At 40.5% G+C, this 21,187-nt stretch overlaps 1 protein-coding gene across 3 annotated transcripts; it reads left to right on the plus strand.

Annotated features, from left to right (window-relative positions):
* The first annotated feature begins 63 nt into the window (after nucleotides 1-63).
* LOC104325955 (carbonic anhydrase 13) lies at nucleotides 64-20,872 on the plus strand. 3 transcript variants are annotated; one of them, XM_069779610.1, is made up of 8 exons: nucleotides 64-249; nucleotides 6,383-6,580; nucleotides 6,939-6,987; nucleotides 10,485-10,603; nucleotides 13,921-14,016; nucleotides 15,166-15,228; nucleotides 16,161-16,316; nucleotides 18,646-20,872. In XM_069779610.1, the coding sequence occupies exons 2-8, from the start codon at nucleotides 6,533-6,535 to the stop codon at nucleotides 18,757-18,759; spliced, it is 645 nt and encodes a 214-aa protein (XP_069635711.1). In that variant the 5' UTR covers nucleotides 64-249; nucleotides 6,383-6,532; the 3' UTR covers nucleotides 18,760-20,872. The 3 variants fall into 3 exon arrangements, with proteins under 3 accessions (XP_069635711.1, XP_069635710.1, XP_009929174.1); XM_069779609.1 differs by lacking the exon at nucleotides 6,939-6,987 and having other exon boundaries at nucleotides 66-249; XM_009930872.2 differs by lacking the exons at nucleotides 64-249; nucleotides 6,383-6,580; nucleotides 6,939-6,987 and adding exons at nucleotides 7,082-7,735; nucleotides 8,285-8,349.
* The last annotated feature ends 315 nt before the right edge of the window (nucleotides 20,873-21,187 follow it).

Here is a 21,187-nt window from a genome sequence, read left to right on the forward strand (position 1 = left end):
GCTGCGGGAACGCGGGGCGGCGGAGGGCTCGGGGCGAGAACCGGCACGGACGGGCCGGGGGGCCAGGGCCGAGCTGCGCGGGCGCGCAGCGCCGCCGGCTCCTTATCGGCGCCCGAGCATCGGGGCGTCGCCGCCCGCCGCCTTCAAAGCGGGCGGCGGTGACGGCGCGGCCGCCTCTCCCGTCCCGTCCCGTCCCGTCCCGGCAGGAGACCAGAGCCATGCTGCACTGGGGATACGACGAGCACAACGGTAGGGCGGTGGGGAGCGGCGGGCGATGGGCCGGCGGCGGCGGCGGCGGCGGCGGCGCTTCCCGCGGGGCCGTCCGGCGGGGCGGCCGCGGCCGGCGGGGCACCCCCGAGGGCACCTCCCGCAGCTGGCTTCGGCAGCTCCCGAGCCCACGGGCGAGCCGAAAGAGCCGAAACGCTGTCGAGGCTGCGCCACGTGAGGCCGCGGAGGTTTTTGTCTCGGGCTGCCGCGGGGCTGGCTGCTGCGAGAGGGGTTCGTGCGGGCAGCATCCCCCGCGAGTACCGGGCTGCGGGTGGCTCGGAGCCGGGTCCGTCTCTCGCTCCCTGTCGGGGTTTGGTTTGCGCGTCTAGCGCATCAGTTGCGTGTACGCATCGAGTGTTAGTGTTAGACGGCCACGATGATCGGAGCTGCTGTATCGGCAGCGCCTTTCCGATGGCGGGGGGCGTTCTGCTTCTGTTATACGGTGGGAAATACTAGGTACTGGAGTTGGTCATTTGAATGTATAACTATGTACCTAAGAGGAGGTGCTTTTGGATTTTAGTCGTTTCATGGTTTCCTTAATCTCGTCGGTCTTTGAAGTCCCAAGATGCACTCATCAGCAGGCTTAAAGACTTTCCTCTGTTTTGCATTGTAAGTCATGCAAACGCTGCTCCTGCGTGCAGACGGGCTCACAGGTCATGCAAGTAGAAAAGAAAATGCTTTTGTAAACTGGAGACTCAGCTCTGATAAAATAAATGGAATAACTTGTGCTGTCTGTTATAATACACAGAGGAATAAAACACCGTCACAGTAAAAGGAGAAAGCTATATATTTGCACATACTAATGCCTACAGGAGTATGCTTCGTGTATATTATTACTTAAAGTTTGGAATACTGTTTGCGTGAGTGCTACCTTTCCTTCTTGGTCCTTTTGTTCCATCTTTTCTGGGTGGATATACTTTTCCTGAAAAACTGGGTGGTGGTGGATCGCAGTGATGTTGCAATGATTAGGCGCGTTATCTGCTGTTGTGCAGTCTACCCCTCCCCTGAAGACGTAAATGGGTCTTGTTTTTCAAATTTGTTTCTCCATATGTTTTCCAAGAGTGCTGTGGACTTCACCTGCACCGTCCAGATAAGCGGCCCACTTTCCCTCCCTTATCCTATCCCTCCTCCTTTGCTAGTCTCAACTTCTAGGAAGGGGAGGGCACCAGAATTTCTATCAGGGTGGCCCTGGACCTTGCTTAAGGCCCCATTTGTCCTATAAAACTCTGCTTACTGGCTGGTAACTTATCTGGGGTGGAGTTTCTCTCCTTTCTTGGAGCCCCCAGCAGCTGCAGGGTGGGTAGTTCCTCATCAGTCCATCGCCTTCCCCCACCTTTCCCAGGAGACTAAAGGAGAGAGGCATGGATATCCAACACTGCACTGCTCTTCCCTAGCATCGGTTTTGTTTCTCAGCTTTTCCTCTTTTTATGCATTTATTTTATTGGGTTTGCTTGCTTCTTGTTTGGCTGAATAGCAGATGCGGGAGATTGGTCTGATTCCTGAAAAATTTTGTTGCCCTGCATGACCCTGAGAATAGTTTCCCTGAAACTAAGATTAACTTTTGCAACTAATGAGGCAGAAACAAAATGAAATTAATTAAATCTGGTGCAGTCATATATTAAAGTTGACTTCCTGAAGAGTTGGAAAGACATCTGCATTCACTCCAAGTTCTGCATTTGTTACCTGCAGTGATAAAAGCGCTGTTTTTTTAACCGGAGGGAAACTCATTTGCCCCTTAGCAATAATAACAGCAACATAAATCATCATGTGAATAAACTGTAAGATATTACACATACATGTCTGCGTATATGATATATCTATGTATAAGGACATGGGCTGACTTACAGAATTAAATGTTCTCCCCTGCTTTGATGCACGTATTTCTGAAATGCAAAGAGGCATTATTTTATTTCTATGCAAACCGTGGCCTTTGCTTTCATCCCACTGTTCTTACCTCACAGTTTTTATGGTGCTTATGTATGGAGGCATAATACTGAGATCTTGAAAACTGGCTTCACTGTGGCATCATGCATGCATTTCTTTGCTGCTCAGGGTTCCTGTGAAGAGGGGAATGTTCTCGCCCCTTCACAGAAACAGTCCTTTCAGTTAACTGGGGAATTGCCTTAGTTACAAGACAAATCAATTGCCTTCAGTTTACTATTTGTTTAATAAAATGTATGGAAAGTACTTACATGCATTATGTTTTACTGCAAAAATGTCTCTTGATTCAGTTACTGCTATTAACACTGAGGCATTTTATAAATAAAAAGGGGATATGAATTTGTAGACTCATAGAATCATTTAGGTTGGAAAAGACCTTTAAGATCATCGACTCCAACCGTAATTCCTTATACTGTTTTTTTCTCCCTGAGAATAATTACATAATTTTGATGTCTGCTTTAAAAAACAGCACTTAATTTTACCCGTTGTGAATTTCCAACTGTTTTTATTTGAGCTAATCTTATTGTAACCCAATATGCAACTAAATTACTGGCAAACCTAACTTTATAAGTTTAAGCGTTTTGTATATGGTAAACTGGGCAATGGCTTCTCTTTAGGAATAAATGAGGATGTGATCCTGCAAAGGTCAGACCATGCCAAACTAATGACCTTTCTGCATATAAGAGCAAACTGTCCAAAAAAAGAATCCACTTTTTCACCTGTACATGCTTTATTTATGCAAGTATAGAGGCTCACTGCAACTGAACCGTATCCTGCAATGTCTCCACTAGGCTTGTTTCAAGTTAGTCTATACATTTGATGAAACTCATCATCTTTAACTCCAGCTGTATAAAAAAAAAGTTAGGTGCTATAGGGAGTTCTATTTCCTGACAAATTTGTAACTGCCTTCCTTATGAGATCTATTTCATGAAATGAATGTGTGCAGTGCTGGTGGGTACGATAAGTAGCGATAGTCTGATCTAAAAGTGACAGAGGTATGCATCACATGCGGTAATTCTGTGTCCAAAATAAAGACATGCAATCTTCAGAGCAGATAGTTCGGGTTTTTTGTCCTAACTCTTGGTCACAATGGCTTTGATTGTAATGTCCTCTAGCAACAGAACATTCTCCCATCAACAGAATGGGATTTCGTAAGTTCAAAAATTGGTATATTTAATCACGTTCCTACAGTAAATTTAAAAAAATGAAGGGATGTGAACCCGTGAGTTACACTTTCCTGGGTATGTCTTAAAGTACATATCTGGAAAATTAAAGTGTACATTATGTTGAGATGGAGGCATGTAATTCAGGTCCAAATTCAGAAGAAATTTTCACCCTGGAGAAATTTTCACCATTGGCTTGAATCTGATTGTATGACATGCATTTGAGCATCTCTTCCAACTGTAATGACTTATTTTCCAACAGGCGTACACAAAGTTTGCTTTGGGGTGGGGTCTGTTGTAATGAGTTGAGTCACAATTTTCCCAGAGTGGCAAGAGCATGATAATTGTATTAGATTGCTGGTAGATAATCTAGTAAGGAATATCACTTGATATAACGTAGTGGTACAAAATGAGCTGAAGTTTCGTGATATTTTCCTCTGTATTTTGAACGGTCAGATTTCTGGCAGTCTTGTGTTACTGATAGATGTTTAATCACCATAGCAAAACATGATTTTGGTCATCCAAGCTAAGGACAAGTACCAAAGCAGGTACAATGCCTTTCTAGAACTGAAGTTTATTGTTGAACAATTAGCTAATGACAGAATCACAGCCTTGGGTCCTCTTTTTGGCACATTCATATTATTTCCAAATGCAAATAATTCATATTATTTAATGTACAATAACTATAGGTATTTCTGAGATGAAGCAATAGGACCAAGTAGTTAAGCACATAAATATGTTTTGCCTTTCCTCAGTTAAGGAATGTCTGAAACATTAAAATTAAGTAGCAATAAGCTTTTTCTGAGCATCCCAAACCACAGCAGTTAGGTATAAATGGTGGAGTGGTGCTTCTTATGAATAAAATTGTGCATTGCATCTCTAACTACAAGGTACTAGGATCTAAACACAATTAAAATTAGATAAATTAAAATTACTATATATAATTAAAATATTGAATAGCTCTATGACCATTTGTGAAGTGGGGAGAATTAAGTTTAAACAGCTTTATATTTCAAACCAGTAGGATTTTTATCTTCTGCTTAGAAGCGGTTTCCTTAATGAGTTTAGTTAATGAAGTCATTAACAAAAGGACTTTTTAACAAACTCAAGACTGAAGGCCCTTGCCTTTGTGCTACCTGAGGTTTAAGTCTTAAGCTGGTCTTTACAAGCTACTCCTTCCCTCTTCCGTTTTTTGGTGCTGCTCAGAGGAGCATCAGTCTCTGCCCAGGTGGCCGTGCAAGCTGCTTCCCCAGAGCGCCGTGGGGCACTTCCCTCCCTGATTTACTGCCAGGGTGCTTGGGTTTTTTTAGCACCTGTGACTTTCTGAGCTATGTTCACTTTGATTGAAGTTGAGGAGAGAAAACAATCTGACAACTTTTGATGTTAGGCTATTAATCACAGCGTAATATAGTTTTATCCTTTTTTTTCTCGTGTTTAGTGATAAGCCATCCAGAAAGACCCAAACCAACAAGCTGATTTTTAGACTGAGATCAGTTACTTTCATAGGTAGGAGTTCATAGGGAGTTATGAGGATTTCCAGTGATGCAGATTTTACAAGATCAGTTTCGATGATCATTTTTAAGTTTTTCTTACATCCAGTCTTTCTCAGTTGATTTATTATGCTTCTTACCCATGTTAAGCCTGGAGGAAAAACAAGTGCTATGCTCTTTATAATATTATTTATAATAACCCTGCAGACTATTCCATTTTTCCTTTTCCCTTTTCCATTTTCCCTTACCTTACCCTCTTTTCCATCCTAAACCTTGTTTGCTATCTTTACCTTATAGAATACATTCCCCAAGCAACTTATTGTTCCTATTTTTCTTCTATGGCCTCTTTCCACATTGTTTATTATTCAATTATGGTTCAACAGTGGCACATATATTCTTAGCGAGGTCCCTCTGATGTTTAGTAGATAAGAACAGACACCTCACATGTCTCATCTGTGAAGCTTTTCTACTGTTTTAGAATGACATTTGCCATTTTTCTGATATCCATATTGTTGATTTACAGAGACAATGCTTTTCAGCTGACTTTTGGCTTAGCTTGCATGGAGAGAGGAAGGTTAACTCGAGATCACTAGTATTGATTAACAGCTTCTTTAGTGTTTTAATTTCTAGCTAACTCTGGTGAATGGTGGTGCAAGTCTGTGTCTGGAAGATCGGCTCTCGTTTATCAGCAGGAGGTGGTAGAAATCCAAACCTTGTGCAGGCACCACTGTCCTGAGTATTCCTGCTCTTTGCTGATGTTGTCAGCACTATACTAGCGTGAGTGTATGTGTAGACTAGCGTGTGGGTGTCTGTGTAGACTTTATGGTTAGAGGGTGACACTCTTGTGTTGTGACAGCTGGTTTGCAGCGTTGATGCACTGGGAGGAGGTGATCAGTTGTGCAGCGATGCTTAGGTTACAGGCACTGCCATCAGGCCCCAGGAGAGCCCATGCACCACTCAGCCTTTTTATCATTTTTGACATCTCCCCATCTCATTCAGCACAGTCAGTAGAAGATGTGTTCTCAGGTCTTTTGCAGCCAATGACTAAGGTATAAAAAAACCTTTAACGCAGGGATTTCAGATAGATAAGAGGTAATCCTTAAACACATAATAAGACATGGTATTAGACAAAAATGGCATGTAAAAAATCTATTGGGGCACAGTGCCTGTTGGATACAGAATACTTGATTTGAATGAGCATTTGTTAGTATGTCTTGTGCATAGTTGAGTCTTAACTGTAAAGAGTTAAATATCTACCTACTTGTAGGTAGATATTTAACTTGTAGGTGGCCTTGTTCAAAGGCCAAATACAGTGAGATACACCATGCAAGGTAGATAAAGGGATCCTGAGAACTGCTGTTGCAATGTGGTGCAGCAAAAGTAGCTGAATATTTTGATCTGTGTTTTTCTGAAGCACCCTTTCTGAATTTAAAAGATGCAAACATGAACAATTCAAGCAGAGTTTTCTTTCATATGAAGCAGGGCGCTGCCATCAATTTAGGCTTCTTCAATGTGTTGCAGGGCCCGCCCACTGGAAGGAGGTTTTTCCTGTCGCTAATGGAGACCGTCAGTCACCCATTGACATCAAAACTGAGGAAACCAAGTATGATCCCTCTCTCCGTCCTCTAAATCCCAATTACGATCCGGCTTCTGCTAAAATCATCCTTAACAATGGGCACTCCACCAGTGTTGAGTTTGATGACACCGTCAACAAATCAGGTTTGTTCCTTTCCTGTTGCACTGTGTCTTCTTCCACCATTTCCTGAATAGATCACGTACAGCCTGGGCATGTCTCACTGCTGAGTATGAACTCCTCGTAAACAATAAGGCTTTGCTCCTCCAGATGAGAGATTCCTTTTTTCCCTGTCTTTCAGCATGATACAATGTGGGAACATATGTAGACACGAGTTTGAGGTTGCGTTTCTCTGAAAGTGCTAGGATTCCCTTTTCACAGGGTTGGTTTGATCCACCCCAACCAGCTAGATAGCGCCAGCCCCCCTGTTTGAACAGTGTTGTGTACAATTTTTCAAATGCTGCTCTCTCTCACTGCAGATGAATCCTTTGTGTCTCATTACAGGTTCATTCCAACCGAATCGCTCAAGTCTCTTATCTGACTTTAGCTGCAGGTTTGGTTATATATGTTTTCCCTTTTTACAAGCCATACTTGGACTTCTCATATCAGGAAGGAGCCAATACAGAACAAATGAAATATGTCCCAAGTGATCCCTTTTCTTCTCTGAAAAGTGTTACTGTCCCAGTCTTTTCTAGGAGTATGTAGCTTCCCTTTTTGCAAGCAATAATTCTTATTTAGAAGTTCTCTGGTTTACCATAGTCTTTGTAATGTTAGTGCCTTCATCTTCAAAACCTTCTCTTGGATGGTAGGCAAGCTAGCACACCTCCCCTTGAAACTGTAGGAGCACAGATTCTTCAAGCAATAAAATCCTCTTGTGGTTGTGTAAGGCTTAGCTGAGGATCCAGGCCCACCAGGCCCATATGATGCTTTCACAAGGGTCAAAGCCAGAGAAAGACTAATTTGTGATCACCCTGTCCTTTAGTCCTGAGGACCAGTTAGCTTATAGTGGCAACAGGGAGAGACATAGGTGGAGAGAGCATCATACTTTGCTTTTCTGGACAGTCTTAGTTTAATTCTTAAATTTCCTGTCGATACAAGCAACATTGGATGTTGCCTGAAAGCCATCAGCTGACCGTCAGTGATCTGGTCTGACCTCGAGTGTGTCAGATGCCATGGGACTTCCCAGAATTAATCTCTGCTTCAAGCCTAGTAGGCGTGGGTGAACTAAAGTACATCTCTTAGAAAAACATACAATCTTGATTTCAAAATTTCCAGCGATGACGAAACTACCACAGCCTTTGGTAAGTTGTTCTAATTGTTAATTACCCTCACAATTTAAAAATCGAAATCACACTTTATTTCTGGTATGACTTAGATCAACTCAGCCTTTAAACTCCTTTTCTTTTTTTTTTTTTTTAAAAAATAACAAATATGAATATGAATACACCAAGAACCTCTTCCACTTTCTAACTCCATCCATGAAGTGACAGGGCCTGAACATAATATTTCTGTAGGCTCTACACTGGTACCAAAGCAGTGGTAATGTGATCCTCTTCTTACTGCTTTCCTCAGGCCGTATCTCCAAGGATATAGTTCATGTCACGGCAAAGCAATGACAGATGTTGATCAGATAACAAATAAAATCCCCAGTCTCCTTCAGAAGACTCTGTATCTTCTATGTATGGACTAGATTCTTCAGGCCACATACATGGCTTTACATTTTGGACATTATCATGCCTTACTTATCAAAGAATTCAAATCCTTCTGTGTCCATAAACTGAGTTATTCACTATTTTCCCTAATATTTGTCACTGACAAACTTTATCAGTAATGTTTTTGTTTTCTTTCAGGTCATTGATCAAAAAATACTGAATTTTCTAGGGCCAAAATTTGGTCTGTGGGGCACCCCTGTGAAGTAAGCACTCCTGCCATATGTTGGTTTTATGGAAAAAAAAATCAAATTAATTGGTACTAAATACATTAGCATCTTTCAATGCATTATTAACTGACTTCCATATGAACTATTTCTTCACTTTGGCTGGCACTGAAACTGGGCTGTCAAGTCTGTAACTGTTTGTGTGATTCTGTTTATCCTCTTTGGTACCACATTAGCTCCATTCTCTGAAATTGATCTACTGATGTTCCAAAGACCTCTTCTTCCAGCTCTTTTCAAACTTTGAGATACTGGTATTTGCCTTAAATGGCTTCTGCCTAACCTCTTCCTTAATTACTGTTGGAATGGAAGGGTTTTACCATCACTGTATGATGTGGCACAAAGACACCATCAGGCCATTTTCCACATTTTTCAGCAGAAGTATTTCATTGAACACTGATGCATTTCTATGTAATTGATTTCCCTCAGCCAGTTAGAATACTGATCCTTACACATTTCCAGGATCATTTGCCTCCAAGTTTTAAGTCCTTGAAAGAAGGAATTTGTTTTAGGAGTGCCACTTCCCCATCCCCTTTGTTCACTAGATTTATGGGCTCTGTAAAAGCATGTTTTTGAGTTGAAGTTTTAAGGAGGTCAAATATTTTTCCCCACAGATAAACAGTTCCAGTTCCTTTTCATTAGCCAGGCTACTGGTGTTAGCAGATAGGCAACTTAAGAAATTCTTCTTTTATCTTTATTTGGTGTATTTTGTTCCTAATGAAGTTAGGGTTTGGAGTAAACCTAGAAGAGAGAAAAAATGACTATTGTCCTCCCCAGTGCTCTTAATTTAAAAACCATCTGTTTAAAGCTCCCATCCTTTCCCCTTAAAATCTCTATAATGAGCCAGTAAACCAGCTCAGACTAATTCCCAAACCACCAGAGGAGATACAGAGCTGGGAGAGTGGGGTGATTTGTTTTGCAGTGAATAAGGAATCTTTCTGAATGTGATTCACATTCAAGTCTCTGTGCAGAGATGGTTTGGTTCCAAATCTGATTAGCAAGAGGCACAAGCACTTGCAAAAGCGAAACAGTGACAAGCCCACCCATACGTGTGTTAAGTTGAATAGAATAGAACAGAACAGAACAGAACAGACTATTTCAGTTGGAAGGGACCTACAATGATCATCTAGTCCAACTGCCTGACCAATTCACGGCTGACCAAAAGTTAAAGCATGGTGTTAAGGGCATTGTCCAAATGCCTCTTAAATGCTGACAGGCATGGGGCATCGACCACCTCTGAAGGAAGCCTGTTCCAGTGTTTGGCCACCCTCTTGGTAAAGAAATGCTTCCTAATGTCCAGTCTAAACCTCCCCTGGTGCAGCTTTGAACCATTCCTACATGTCCTATCACTGGATACCCGGGAGAAGAGATCAGCACCTCCCTCTCCACATCCCCTCCTCAGGAAGCTGTAGAGAGCAATGAGGTCACCCCTCAGCCTCCTTTCCTCCAAACTAGACAAACCCAAAGCCCTTAGCTACTTCTCATAGGACAGTCCTTCCAGCCCTGGCTAATTAAGTGTCAGTAATACTGCAGTTGTACAATGCATATGTAGTGTTGGCTTCATTTTATTTATGTTAGTATACGCTCCTTTTTCTCAGACTTCAATCTGATGTAACTGGCTCTAGTTGCAAATGGAGGAAAGAACCTGGAAAATTTTTTTAAGCTCCACCTACTTTCCTCCAACTTTCAAAAAGGAGAGGAAATTATGTTCACATTATATTTTTCTGATCCTCCCCTTTGTTCATAAAACCTGTATTTTAAGCTTAATTTCTCAGTGATTCTTTTAAATAAATTCAGGAGAGGAAACCACTTGCAAAACAGAAGCATTTTCCCATCTACTGAGAAATATCCAACCCACAGCAAGACAAACCTGTGACAACACCATACCCTTTAGTGGGCCATAACCCACTAATCTACACATAAATGCAATTTTGAAAGTCACATCCTGGACAAGTGAGGGTTTCTGTAGTACTTCAAAGAAATGGGAAGCCATCTGAGACAGCTTGTGAGGAGGAGTAGGGGACTGTCCGAAGACTGAAGTCTGGTGTGAGGTTAGAGGATGTGCGTAGCGGCTCCCATTCCTGCAGTGAAGCCTTTTCCTCTGCTTGGGTTTCCAGTGCTGACCGGGGGGCCGCTCAGCGGGACCTACAGGCTGCGCCAGATTCACTTCCATTGGGGGTCCAACGACGAAGCCGGCTCCGAGCACGCGGTGGATGGGATGAAGTACGCGGCAGAGGTAAGGCTTTACATGGAGTCATCTGTACCTCAGCTTGTGACTAGTTTTGCATGGTAAGAATAATGTTGCCCCTCCTCTTCCCGCTTTTCATTCTCCCCCCATTTTATTGAAATACAAGCGGTCTTCCTGAAGTGTTGCATGTTTGGTCCTTTCTCAAAGGAGAACCTATTTGAAAGCTTTGGAGAGGATTAAAAAAGGAGTACAGAAGACAAGAGCTTGATAAGAGCAAGATTTAATGTGCAAGAGTTATTTTAAACGTTGTCTTTCACTGTCTCTCCCTTGGAGAATATTTTCAAACTCACCTGCAGTTAAAAACCACAGAATTATTTGATTTGGGGCCTGTGCAGTGTAAAGTTAATGCAGTGCTTAGGAGCGTTGCATTTTGTGGTGCATTTAGCGATGTGATGGTTATGACTTTGAGAACCACACCTTAATATCTGTGGGGTGCCTGCTGTATGTGGAGGTACTGCGTTTCGGTGGAGGCAGCGTGCCACAGGGAGAAATGCACCGTCTGCTCTGGCATGGAGAGCTCGCTCCTGCTCTGTCTCCTTCAGTGTGTTTGAGTAGTCTACAGTAAAAAGTACTCAGTATCCGATTCCTCTTTGCAAATGGAAGTAACATGGAGTATTTTCATGAGGCTGAGTTCATTAACAACACAGAGTTCAGACAGTAAAAGAGTTTTCTGGGGCTAAAAAGGAGTAAAAAGTATAAAAATAAATGGTAATGGACAAATAAAAGACATGATATAAAGAAGAAAAAAAATGAAATGTATGCACAGTGGTGTGGTCAGATTTTACTTGAAATGCTGTAAGAGATAGTGGTCAGAAAAAAAATCAGTTTTCTAACACTAATGGGGAAAAGTGACATTTGCAGTGTTTAAAGGCTTATGTTTTCCACAGGAACCAGGTGAGATGGAATATAAAGAATTAATAGAGGTGCTTTAAAACCATTAAGTACCAAAACCAAATTTCTAGCTGAGAAAATATATATATGTTTCCCATCTAAGAAACCAAATGGAAGGAGAAAATATCTCTGAATTGCTAGCCAGTCTAAAAACCTTTCCGTCACCTGTTCGTTGGGTAGCCCTCCACAAGAAGCTCTCTAGATGTCACTTTGGCTTTGGGATAAGAAGCCCAGAATTAAGATCAAGGCTTCTGAGCACTGTTCACACAAAAGAAAATACCTCAGAAGGAGACATGAGGATGGTTTCAGTGCTCACCTTCATAAGGAAGATGTGTAAGATTTCAAGAAAAAGCATCGTCTGAGTCGAAGAAAGAATTAGTATACAGGTAAAGAAGACTGCAAGGTTCGGCCCCCTAAGCCCACCAGGAAGCAGAAGGGATCCATGGCTCCATTCTTTGTGACAACGTATGGTCTGATCAAGGTCTCTTCACAAGCTGCAGTGACAGAGCGGTGGTAAGACGGCATATATTCCTTAAAGAGAAGTCACAAGCCATTGAGAATGGGGCTGTACCCAAAAGTGTTTCACAGCTCTGTTTGTTTGGGGGTTTTGGTTTTTGGAGGGGTTGGTTTGGGGTGTTTTTGGCAAAGCTATGAGGGAATAGGAGTGGGCTTTATTTAGTTGCAGGAATTTTCCTTTTTGTTCTTTGTTGGTTTTTTGCTTTTTTTAAAATCCACAATAAAAGTCAATTCTGACAGAGAGTATCTGTTTCCTTTTTGTGTATGTAAAAATGTAATTGTTTAAAAGTTGTTTAATGTAGCTTCTGTGAACTTGTAATAGTGAGTGGTGCAGGCACTATGAGCTCCAGGATATTAATGCACCTGAGAATGGCTTAGTGGACTATGTTCTCTTGCCGGTTTAATTTATAATATTCTTGACAACTTTCCTTCAAGGATCTCTGCAGCTGTGAGCCAGCATGTGTTTCATCATGAGCATACATGCCTTATTATTGATTTCAGTGGGATTCCTTACTTGCCGAAGTAATGTTTCAGCACTTTAGAGCCCAAGTGCTTAAAAAACATTATTTATACTCTGTAACACCAAGTAAGAGCTCCATTTTACAGATATGGAAAATTGAAACTCATAGAGGTTAGGCAAGGACTGAGATTTAGAGTCAAAATCTTCACACTTCTAGATCCCTATTTCAACCACGCAGCTATGTTGCTTCCCATAGAAAACCTTTAAAGCAAGTTCCAGCTTTCCTAAATTGCTCTTACTTTAGAGGTCTTGAAGTGCTGTGTTCCAAAAGAAAGCCTTTTTTTTTCAGGGGTTCATCCCAGTTTAAGTCATTCAGTGGAGTTGCTTTTCAGCACTCCTAAAGTTCAAAGTCTGAAAAGATGGGCACCGATTTTAGAAAAGCTAGTCCCATGCCCTGCTTCTGAGCCTCTCTTGCCATATCTAAAAACTATGGGTAATAAGATTTACTAATCCACTGAGGATTTGCGAGAGTAATTAATATTTGTGAAGTACTTAGTCTTAAGTGCTGTGTGAGTGTTTGTGCTCTCTCCGGTTTGGCAGTCGGACCATTGCTCAAGGCTGGGACATCCTGGCACTTCCCGGGAACCAGGAGCTCCTGCTGTGGAGCGTGGCCAGGATTTAGGAAACCTGGCTTAGCAGGAAGGACTGAGGTGGTATGGGGGTAGACGTCATGGGCTTTTCCTTTCCCCACCTGCCTAGGTGGTGTCTTTAAGCTGCTTAAGCAACTACCACAGGATGGTTCCAGAATAATGCATGTTGGAAATGCAAATGCTCAAACCTGAGATAATCAAGCTGCTTGTAAGTGCCTAACTACAGGTAATAATAGAAAATGACAATTGGAAGGTATCAAAAATGAAATTTTGAAGTTCAGCTTAAACTAAACAAGGGAAAAGGGGTCAGTGCAAGTTTAATGTGTGTTTCTCTGCCTGTTTCTAGCTATTTATGTGGCTGATTAATGTTACTGAAAGCTTGATTAAAGAAAAAGAGGAGCAAAATACTAGTGACGTCCTCATGATTTTCAATCACTTTTTAAAATCAGCTGTACTAAAAATGGATTTAAAAGCTTTAGTTATGTAACCATGGGATATCTTGTCTTAGCTTCTCTGTTTGAAATCTGGGGACCCAACAGCAGTTTGCCAGGCATTGTCGTGTGCTGATTGCGGCTAAATTTTGAATAAACCCAGCCACTGGAAATGCTTTTGCCATTTGTGTGAACTACCTATTTACCAATCTCATGAAATATTTGCATTTAGAAAACTGAATGGCTCTGAATACAAAAGAGCAAAGTAGAATATCAAAACCAGTAAAGTTGTAGTATTAATTTGTGACTATTTGAGTTCAGCAGGAGTTGATGCTGTCTGTGTCTCTTGCTTTTCAGCTTCATGTGGTCCATTGGAACTCAGAGAAGTATTCCAGTTTTGTTGAGGCAGCTCGTCAGTCAGATGGATTAGCAGTCATGGCTGTATTTCTGAAGGTAAGAAAAGAATGCCTCAGCCCTTCTAATAAATCAGCATTATGAACCCAAAGGAATAATGGTGATGGTTGGCATAATTATTGCTAAAGAGATACTTCTTTTATATGGGCATTAAATTACACTGTTTCCTTCATACTATTTACTTACCAATATAGAAAGCGGTGCTTCCTTGAAGATTAAAAATGTCAGATTAATAGATTTTCAAGACAGTGAGAGTTTTCACTTTGCCTAGTCTGCACTCCTGTACAATGTAAGATGTGGAACTTAATTCAGCTGCCCCTATATGGATCCCAATAACTTGTACTTGACTAACAGCTTTCTTTAGGAGGGCAATCTGAATTGATTCAAGTACTTCTTTAATGGTTTGTTTCTTAGCTGGTAGTTTCTTCTGAAAAATAATAATGAAAAAAACCCCAAAACCAGAAACTGGAGAATTTCCTTAGAATTATTATATACCTCTTTGCCCTCTGTACCTGTCCTAGGATGAAATTAAACTCTTGCAACAGCTTCACTGACTTCTGTATGAAGAAGCAGATGGAGAATTCACACAATCCATGACAAAGGATGGGGCTTTGGGCAAATCTGTGGTTTCTGCCTGGCTGCCACAGCTTCCTGAGCACAGCTGGGGCTGATGCTGGCACAGTCAGGGAGCCATTACATGCAGCAGTTGCAAAGAACTGCTTCAATAATTCGGTCTCTTTCCAGTTTACATTATAACGATTCAAGGAAAGTTTCACTGGATTTCTTGGCACACAAATTCTGCTTGGGATACCTAAGAACAAAGTTTTCACTGTTTTAATTTAAATTTCAGATGTAAGCCTGCAACTTTTAATATCCTGCATATAAAACATGAAAAATAAATTGCTTTTATTCCCCTGCAGTGCAAAGATTGTGGGTCCTTTGTAGCTGAAATAATTACTGTGAGTAGCCAGAATAAATACTGTCAGCGAGGGAGTGGATCTTCTTTACAATGAGTACTATTTCTAAGGACCAGCTGTCACAGGCTCGTACTCACAAAATCCATCAGATCTCACAGTCACTTAAGTAAAGTTATATAAAACAGTTTCATTATGCTTTTGCTTTTAGATTTTTTATTTTTGCTGTTTTTCTCTGGAGCTCAGGTATTTCTTTTTTCTCTGGTGTTAATAGATTGGTGAATGCAACCCTCAGCTGAAGAAGATTACTGACCGCTTGGACACCATCAGAATCAAGGTGATGCTTCTAAAAGAATACTAATATTGGTGGTTGCTTTTGTTGTTTTGGTTTTTTGGTTTTTTTTTTGTAATCTGGCTGCTACTCCCTTCACCTTCAAGTTTCCTAGTCCCTAGTTTCATAGCTATCCATACCTAACTCTGATTTGGGACAGTTTAGGAGCATTCTTGTTAGGTGAAGTTGAAAACTAAGCAGAGAAAGAATAATTTGTATACAATAGGAGATCAGAGGAAAAGGCCAATTCCTCGCAGAACCTAGTCTCTGACAAATCTGTTGCTATGAGAATAGTAACAGGGGAAGAACATGCTTTGTGGAAAGTTGTGAAAAAGATGAGGGAAAGGTTTCCTCCCCTGTTTTGCTGAGCTATAGGGTGAGAAATAGGGTATTGTTTGTGTGAGAGAAATCAGCCAGCCTTACAACATCATGTTTCATACAGGCATCTCTGGCCTGGTAGCCGGAACAGGGAGAAGAAGTAGTAACTGGTGGGCCTGGGAGGAGTGAATGGGGAGGGGAGCAGGTGGCAGTAACCTGTGGGGTTACTCTGCCAGCCTCATAGAGACCATGTTGAAAGTCCAACTTCTCACCTCTCTCTTCAACTTCCATCTCATCTTTAACTATGGGGAGCCTATGCTAACACACCTTTGATGGTGTCCTGCTGGCATCAAGGATAGCAGCAGCAAAGCTGCCGCAGAGGTAGGACCTCATCAGAAGGGCACTGGCTCACCTGCTGTGATCATCCAGGATGCTGCCAGCCTGCCCGATAGTGGAACAAGCTGTACCTCCTTTGGCATGATTTATCTTGGCCTCTTGCTTTTAAGTAATATTGCCCTGGTTTGGTTTTTGGGGTTTTTTAAGCTTCATGTAAGAAATAAATTTCTAAATATATTTAATCTAGAATCACAATGAGCGCTTTTTTTTTTTTTTCTTTCCAGGGTAAAAGAGCACTATTCACAAACTTTGATCCTAGCTGTCTGCTTCCCAAGTCCCTGGACTACTGGACTTACTTTGGCTCTCTCACTGTTCCACCTCTTCTTGAGAGTGTCATCTGGATTGTTCTGAGAGAGCCCATAAGTGTTTGTTCTGAACAGGTATTTTTTGACTTTTCACTGCTCTAGAAACGTTACTTTTGTAAGACTTGAAATTGTAAATGTGACCAAAAAATACATTTTTTGCAGAGCTTGGCATTGCATATCTTATCAAATTTTCAAAGGACAAAATATGTCTATCAAATCCTAACTTCTTGTTGCCTTTCTTTGCGTAACAGCTGTTTATTATCCATTTTTAAAAAAGAATGTGCATACTCTAAAAATTAACAACCAAAAATAACCCACAAGGAACTTACAGAAAAAAGAGTTCTGGTGATGCTTAGAAATTCTGGAATTCCATTCAATTCAATTATTTGCATATCCAGCTCAAACCTCTTCTCTGGCATTTTTATTTGGCAGATGAATAATAAATTTCTTCTTGCATTCCAGATATGTAAAACTTGGTGAATTTACTAGAATAATGAAAAGCAAATGCAATTGTAATAAGTTGGGGTTTATGTTAGACTATCTTAGGAAAAGTGTGATACCACATAAAAGAGTCTACTTACATTTCTTATTAAATGAAGCTTCATGCTATATATTAATGTTGCAACAGTGACACCCAGTGGGCTGATCATCTTAGGTCTAAAGAGTTTTTCCCACTGGAGAGACAGTGAAGTGGGTCAGATCATAGCTTCCAATATTGGATGTTGATAAGTACATCACCTGCAATATGTTATCAATATTCTGGGCATACTGTAACCCTTACGATTTTTGTACCACAGTGTTTGTCTCATTCGTGGTCAATATTACGAATACCTCAGAAAATTCAATACCCTAGGCTGCATACTCAGCAGAAATGGTGACTTCAGTTTTGCGTGAAATGTTAAGACAGTTCACTGAATGGGATGCTTGTTAGTCAGGAGACCTCAGATTCTGTTTGTAACTGATTTGAAGTCATGTATTTTCTCAGTGTGTGTATTTTTCTCATATGTATCTCTTACTCACTCCCCTCAATCTGGCTTTGTAAGACTCACTGCAGTGTGTACGGATCTAGGATTGAAAATTTGTGTTAACATATCAACTTCCCAAAGACAAGCCATTGTTCAGGTTAAAAAGTTCTTATTTGGGCTAATCTATAATTAATGCATTCTAAAATGTGAAATACTGTATACAAACACCCATGTGTAACAAGTTCAGAGGACATGATGTCAGAAACAATGTCAAATATGTTGATTCTTCACTAGTCATTTTTCACAGACTGTAGCTATACCTTACATATTAAAGTATAAATGTGCTATATTCTTATACATACAAGCATGCATGTAGCCAAAAGTGTTTGTTTCCAGTAATGTCCACCATTGTGATCAAGCAGTCATCACCGTGACTGATACTGTTTCGCCATTTAATCTTATTCCTCAAGTTTGTATTTCTTCAGGGTTTTACAGTTTACTACCTCCTTTTGGTGCAGTTTTCAGGTTGAAAGAAATTAAAAACAAATTTCAAGTTTTTAGAAACTCACGGGGAGCCTGAATTACAAATGTTAGCTTTAGAATGGTGTGAAGTAAGATAGTATTGACTTTTTTTGCTCTTAATGCAATTAAGATGCAATGTGCTGTACAACTAAATGCTCTATTATAATGGAATGATTTTTGTGCTGTCCTAGCTTTGGTAACCTAGAAGGGAAGTAAGGTGGTATAAAGAAATAGTAAATATTAGAAATATTATAAATTAGACAAAATACTAAACTTCAGGTCAGAAATCAGACTTGGATTTCCTGAGGTTTAGACATGGAGCTCTGATCTGGGTTTCTGCTAAGATCAGTTTTAAGCAGAGAAGCTCAGGCTGAGATATGAATAACTGTTCTGTGTCTTCACAAGGGAAGAATTTGGAATCTTTCCTGGTTTGAGTACATGTTTACTATATGAAAACTGTTAATTACGGAAGCTTTCTATAGCACCACACCTACTATTCCAGGTTAATTTTGAATATACTCTTTGAACAAGAAGACATACATAGGTGCACAAAAGAAATCTAATTTTTGGCATGAAACATTCCAGAATCTCCAAACTATAAAATCAAACTAAAAAATATAAAAAAAAACCTGGGTTAGATCAGGTTATGGAAGACAAAGTGTGAATATAGGAGACAAATAATCCTTATGCACAGTTTCATTCTGATGTGTATTTTGGGAGGTCTTCTTGGTAGTCATCGTTTTTCATTTGCGAGGACAGAAATGGTGAAATTGCCATTCCCCACATGCCATAGAAATATACAGTTCCATTCTTCCTGGCAGAAAAAAGGTGACAAGCGTCTTTAATATTTACTACATGCTTTTTCATTAGTATGAGCGTGAGGGTTTTCTGCTGAACCTTATGTCTCTTGATTGCAGCTCGCCAAATTCCGCAGCCTCTTGAGCACTGCTGAGGATGAGGTCGCCTGCTGCTTGCTGAGAAACTACCGGCCTCCCCAGCCTTTAAAGGGACGAGAAGTCAGAAGGAATTAAAGGAGTAAAGCCAGAGTAGTCTCCCTCTGAAACCAAAGGCTGAATTCATTTTAATAGTTAATATACTTTGTGATTTTTAATTTTTTTTTGTGAGTTGTTTTAACAAGTAGGTGTTGTTTTATTACTGGTTACCATGCAGTCATTTCTCACAGACAAGTATGCCCTGAGCTGTTGCAGGTTCATCAATGTTAACAGGTCTGACTGTGTTTGAGTGCATTGGTTTGGGAGCATTGAGGCGTTAGTGTTGCATGTACAGAGGGCAGTGCTAATCATAAGGGTCAGATGTGGTGAAGGAGGTGTCCAGAATTTGCTACCAAATTACTGAACAGGATCCCTGATACTAATGGCAGTAAAGGATGTTCTGGGATGGTTCTTCTGGTCTCTAACATAACTTTTAGCTTCTATATAAGACTTCACACTGTAAGTCTCAAGAAAAAAATATTTTAAGGCTGATATGATTTCATTGCTAACTTCTGCTATACCATGCTTACCTTCCTACAAAAAGCAGTAATGACTAATAGCATTTAAGGAAAACAGATATTTATATCATCCTGTTATTCTGACTGCTTCATAGCAGTAATTATGTACTGATTTTTATTTTTTTTAAGAAAGCAAATAGTAAGGATTTTGTATATTGCAGGATCATGTCAGGTGGATTGGGTATTCCTGAATTCCACCACATATAGTGATGAAATTGTCCTGAAACCTGAAAACTGCAAGGTGAAAGGGCATAGAGGGAACTGTTCATTCCTAAATCCAGTCTGTTGCATTTGGTGAACAATAGGGACTGTAACACTATATCCATGTAGCATCAGACTCCTACCACTTAAAATCAGGAGGCAGGGGTAGCTATTGCTCCAGACTGTTTTCATACTAGACAGCGTTGCATGCTGCAGTGTGAAACACAGGCTGCATACCTCACATCTTGCTGTGGAGCACACCACTACTCAGGTATGTAACATCTCCTAGGTACTGGCTGATGTTCTGCTGTCATAGCCGAACTTGGGTGGTTGCACTTATATTCCAAGACCAAAGATAGCAGTTAGAGCAGGCCAAAGAAATCAGATTCAAGTTAATATCTAATAAAAGAGCAACCCTCAATAGCAATGTGTTGAAATGTCTGTCTTTATGAACTGACTTGAGCCTGTGTTCCTCTCAGGAGCTTTTGTTATCTGAATATAATTGTTTGTTTTACGCCAAATTTATTTTTATTATTTTTAATGAACTTGCCATAGGTTATAGTTTAGTATAGGATTAGATTTACCCTCAGACTGTGAGAACTACATAGTGAAAACCAGTGATACCTGAAAGAGGCAGCTACAAGTTTCATGGGCAGCAACTACCACCAATCTCTGTAGTACTTCTGACCAACTCATCTTCCATGACTGCTCTCTATTAATTTGGGTTTTTATAGGTTTTATAGGGTGTGCCTTTTACCTCAACAGGTCTTTTGATCTTAGATAGACAAACATGAGGGAAATCACCATCAGGATTGACTTTATATACCTTCTTATAACTGAGTAAATTAGACATAGAGACATAGATATTTTAGCTTAGTTTAAAATAGCTGGACTTTTTTGTTTTCTCCCCCCCAGAATATAGCTACTATTGCTGCAAGGCCTCTCCATGCCTTCTGAATGTTTTCTGAAGGAAAGAACACAAGTAGAGCATGGGAAAAATAAAAGGCATTTGGCAGCAGCAGCAGATACAAGTATGAACCAAAGGGGAAAAACCTGCAGGCACTTTTTCTTTTCTGGTATAGGGAGGAGAATGCAGCTGAAAAGACCTCAGGTTGGTTCTTTCTGAATGAGGACGTCTGGAAAGTGTGCATGGAGAGAGCAGGAGTGTGTTGAGTGTTTTCACACCCTTTTTTAGACTTAGTGTTGGATCTGATATGTTTCCCTGTCATGTAAGTAGCTGCAGAACATGAACAAAATGTTTACAAATTGCACGAAGGTGATAAAGTTTGTTTGCCACAGAAGAGAAAGTAATAAGGCTACTGCTTCATATCAGAAACAAAAGTTTTACATGTTTTTTATGTATTGAAAACAGTGGAGTTGATCCAGTGCTTTGATATTTGTAAGGATTTTATCAAAATAAAAAATGGATTTTATGAATGTGTCTTGTATTTTCTATTGAAGAGATTAAAGTTTTATAGAGAAGGCTGCAGTTCTATAACTAGCATCTGCAGCGTTAGTTTTGGAAAAAATTGTCACCCCTCATTTGAAGTCTGTCTCTGGGCAATATAGTATTAGGTGTCTTTTTTATGTTCAAAGTAAAATGTCTTTGGCAGTGGTAAGACATGCAATCAATTGTACATAAGTTTCTGATAGCGCTTTTTTGAACTATTGACTTTTTATAGAGTTATGCAAATAAGTTTTAGAAGACATCATTCACAGTAATTCTCCCAATGTGGAGCTGCTGTGTT

Source organism: Haliaeetus albicilla, chromosome 3 (genome assembly GCF_947461875.1).
Source record: "Haliaeetus albicilla chromosome 3, bHalAlb1.1, whole genome shotgun sequence".
NCBI lineage: Eukaryota > Metazoa > Chordata > Aves > Accipitriformes > Accipitridae > Haliaeetus > Haliaeetus albicilla.

What these genes read in the sequence shown, in the direction of transcription:
- LOC104325955 (XM_069779609.1), top strand. Translation starts at nt 219, where the DNA reads ATGCTGCACTGGGGATACGACGAGCACAACG. An exon ending in TGACACCGTCAACAAATCAG is followed by an intron (nt 6,581 to 10,484) that starts GTTTGTTCCTTT and finishes TTGGGTTTCCAG; the next exon opens with TGCTGACCGGGGGGCCGCTC. An exon ending in TCATGGCTGTATTTCTGAAG is followed by an intron (nt 14,017 to 15,165) that starts GTAAGAAAAGAA and finishes TGGTGTTAATAG; the next exon opens with ATTGGTGAATGCAACCCTCA.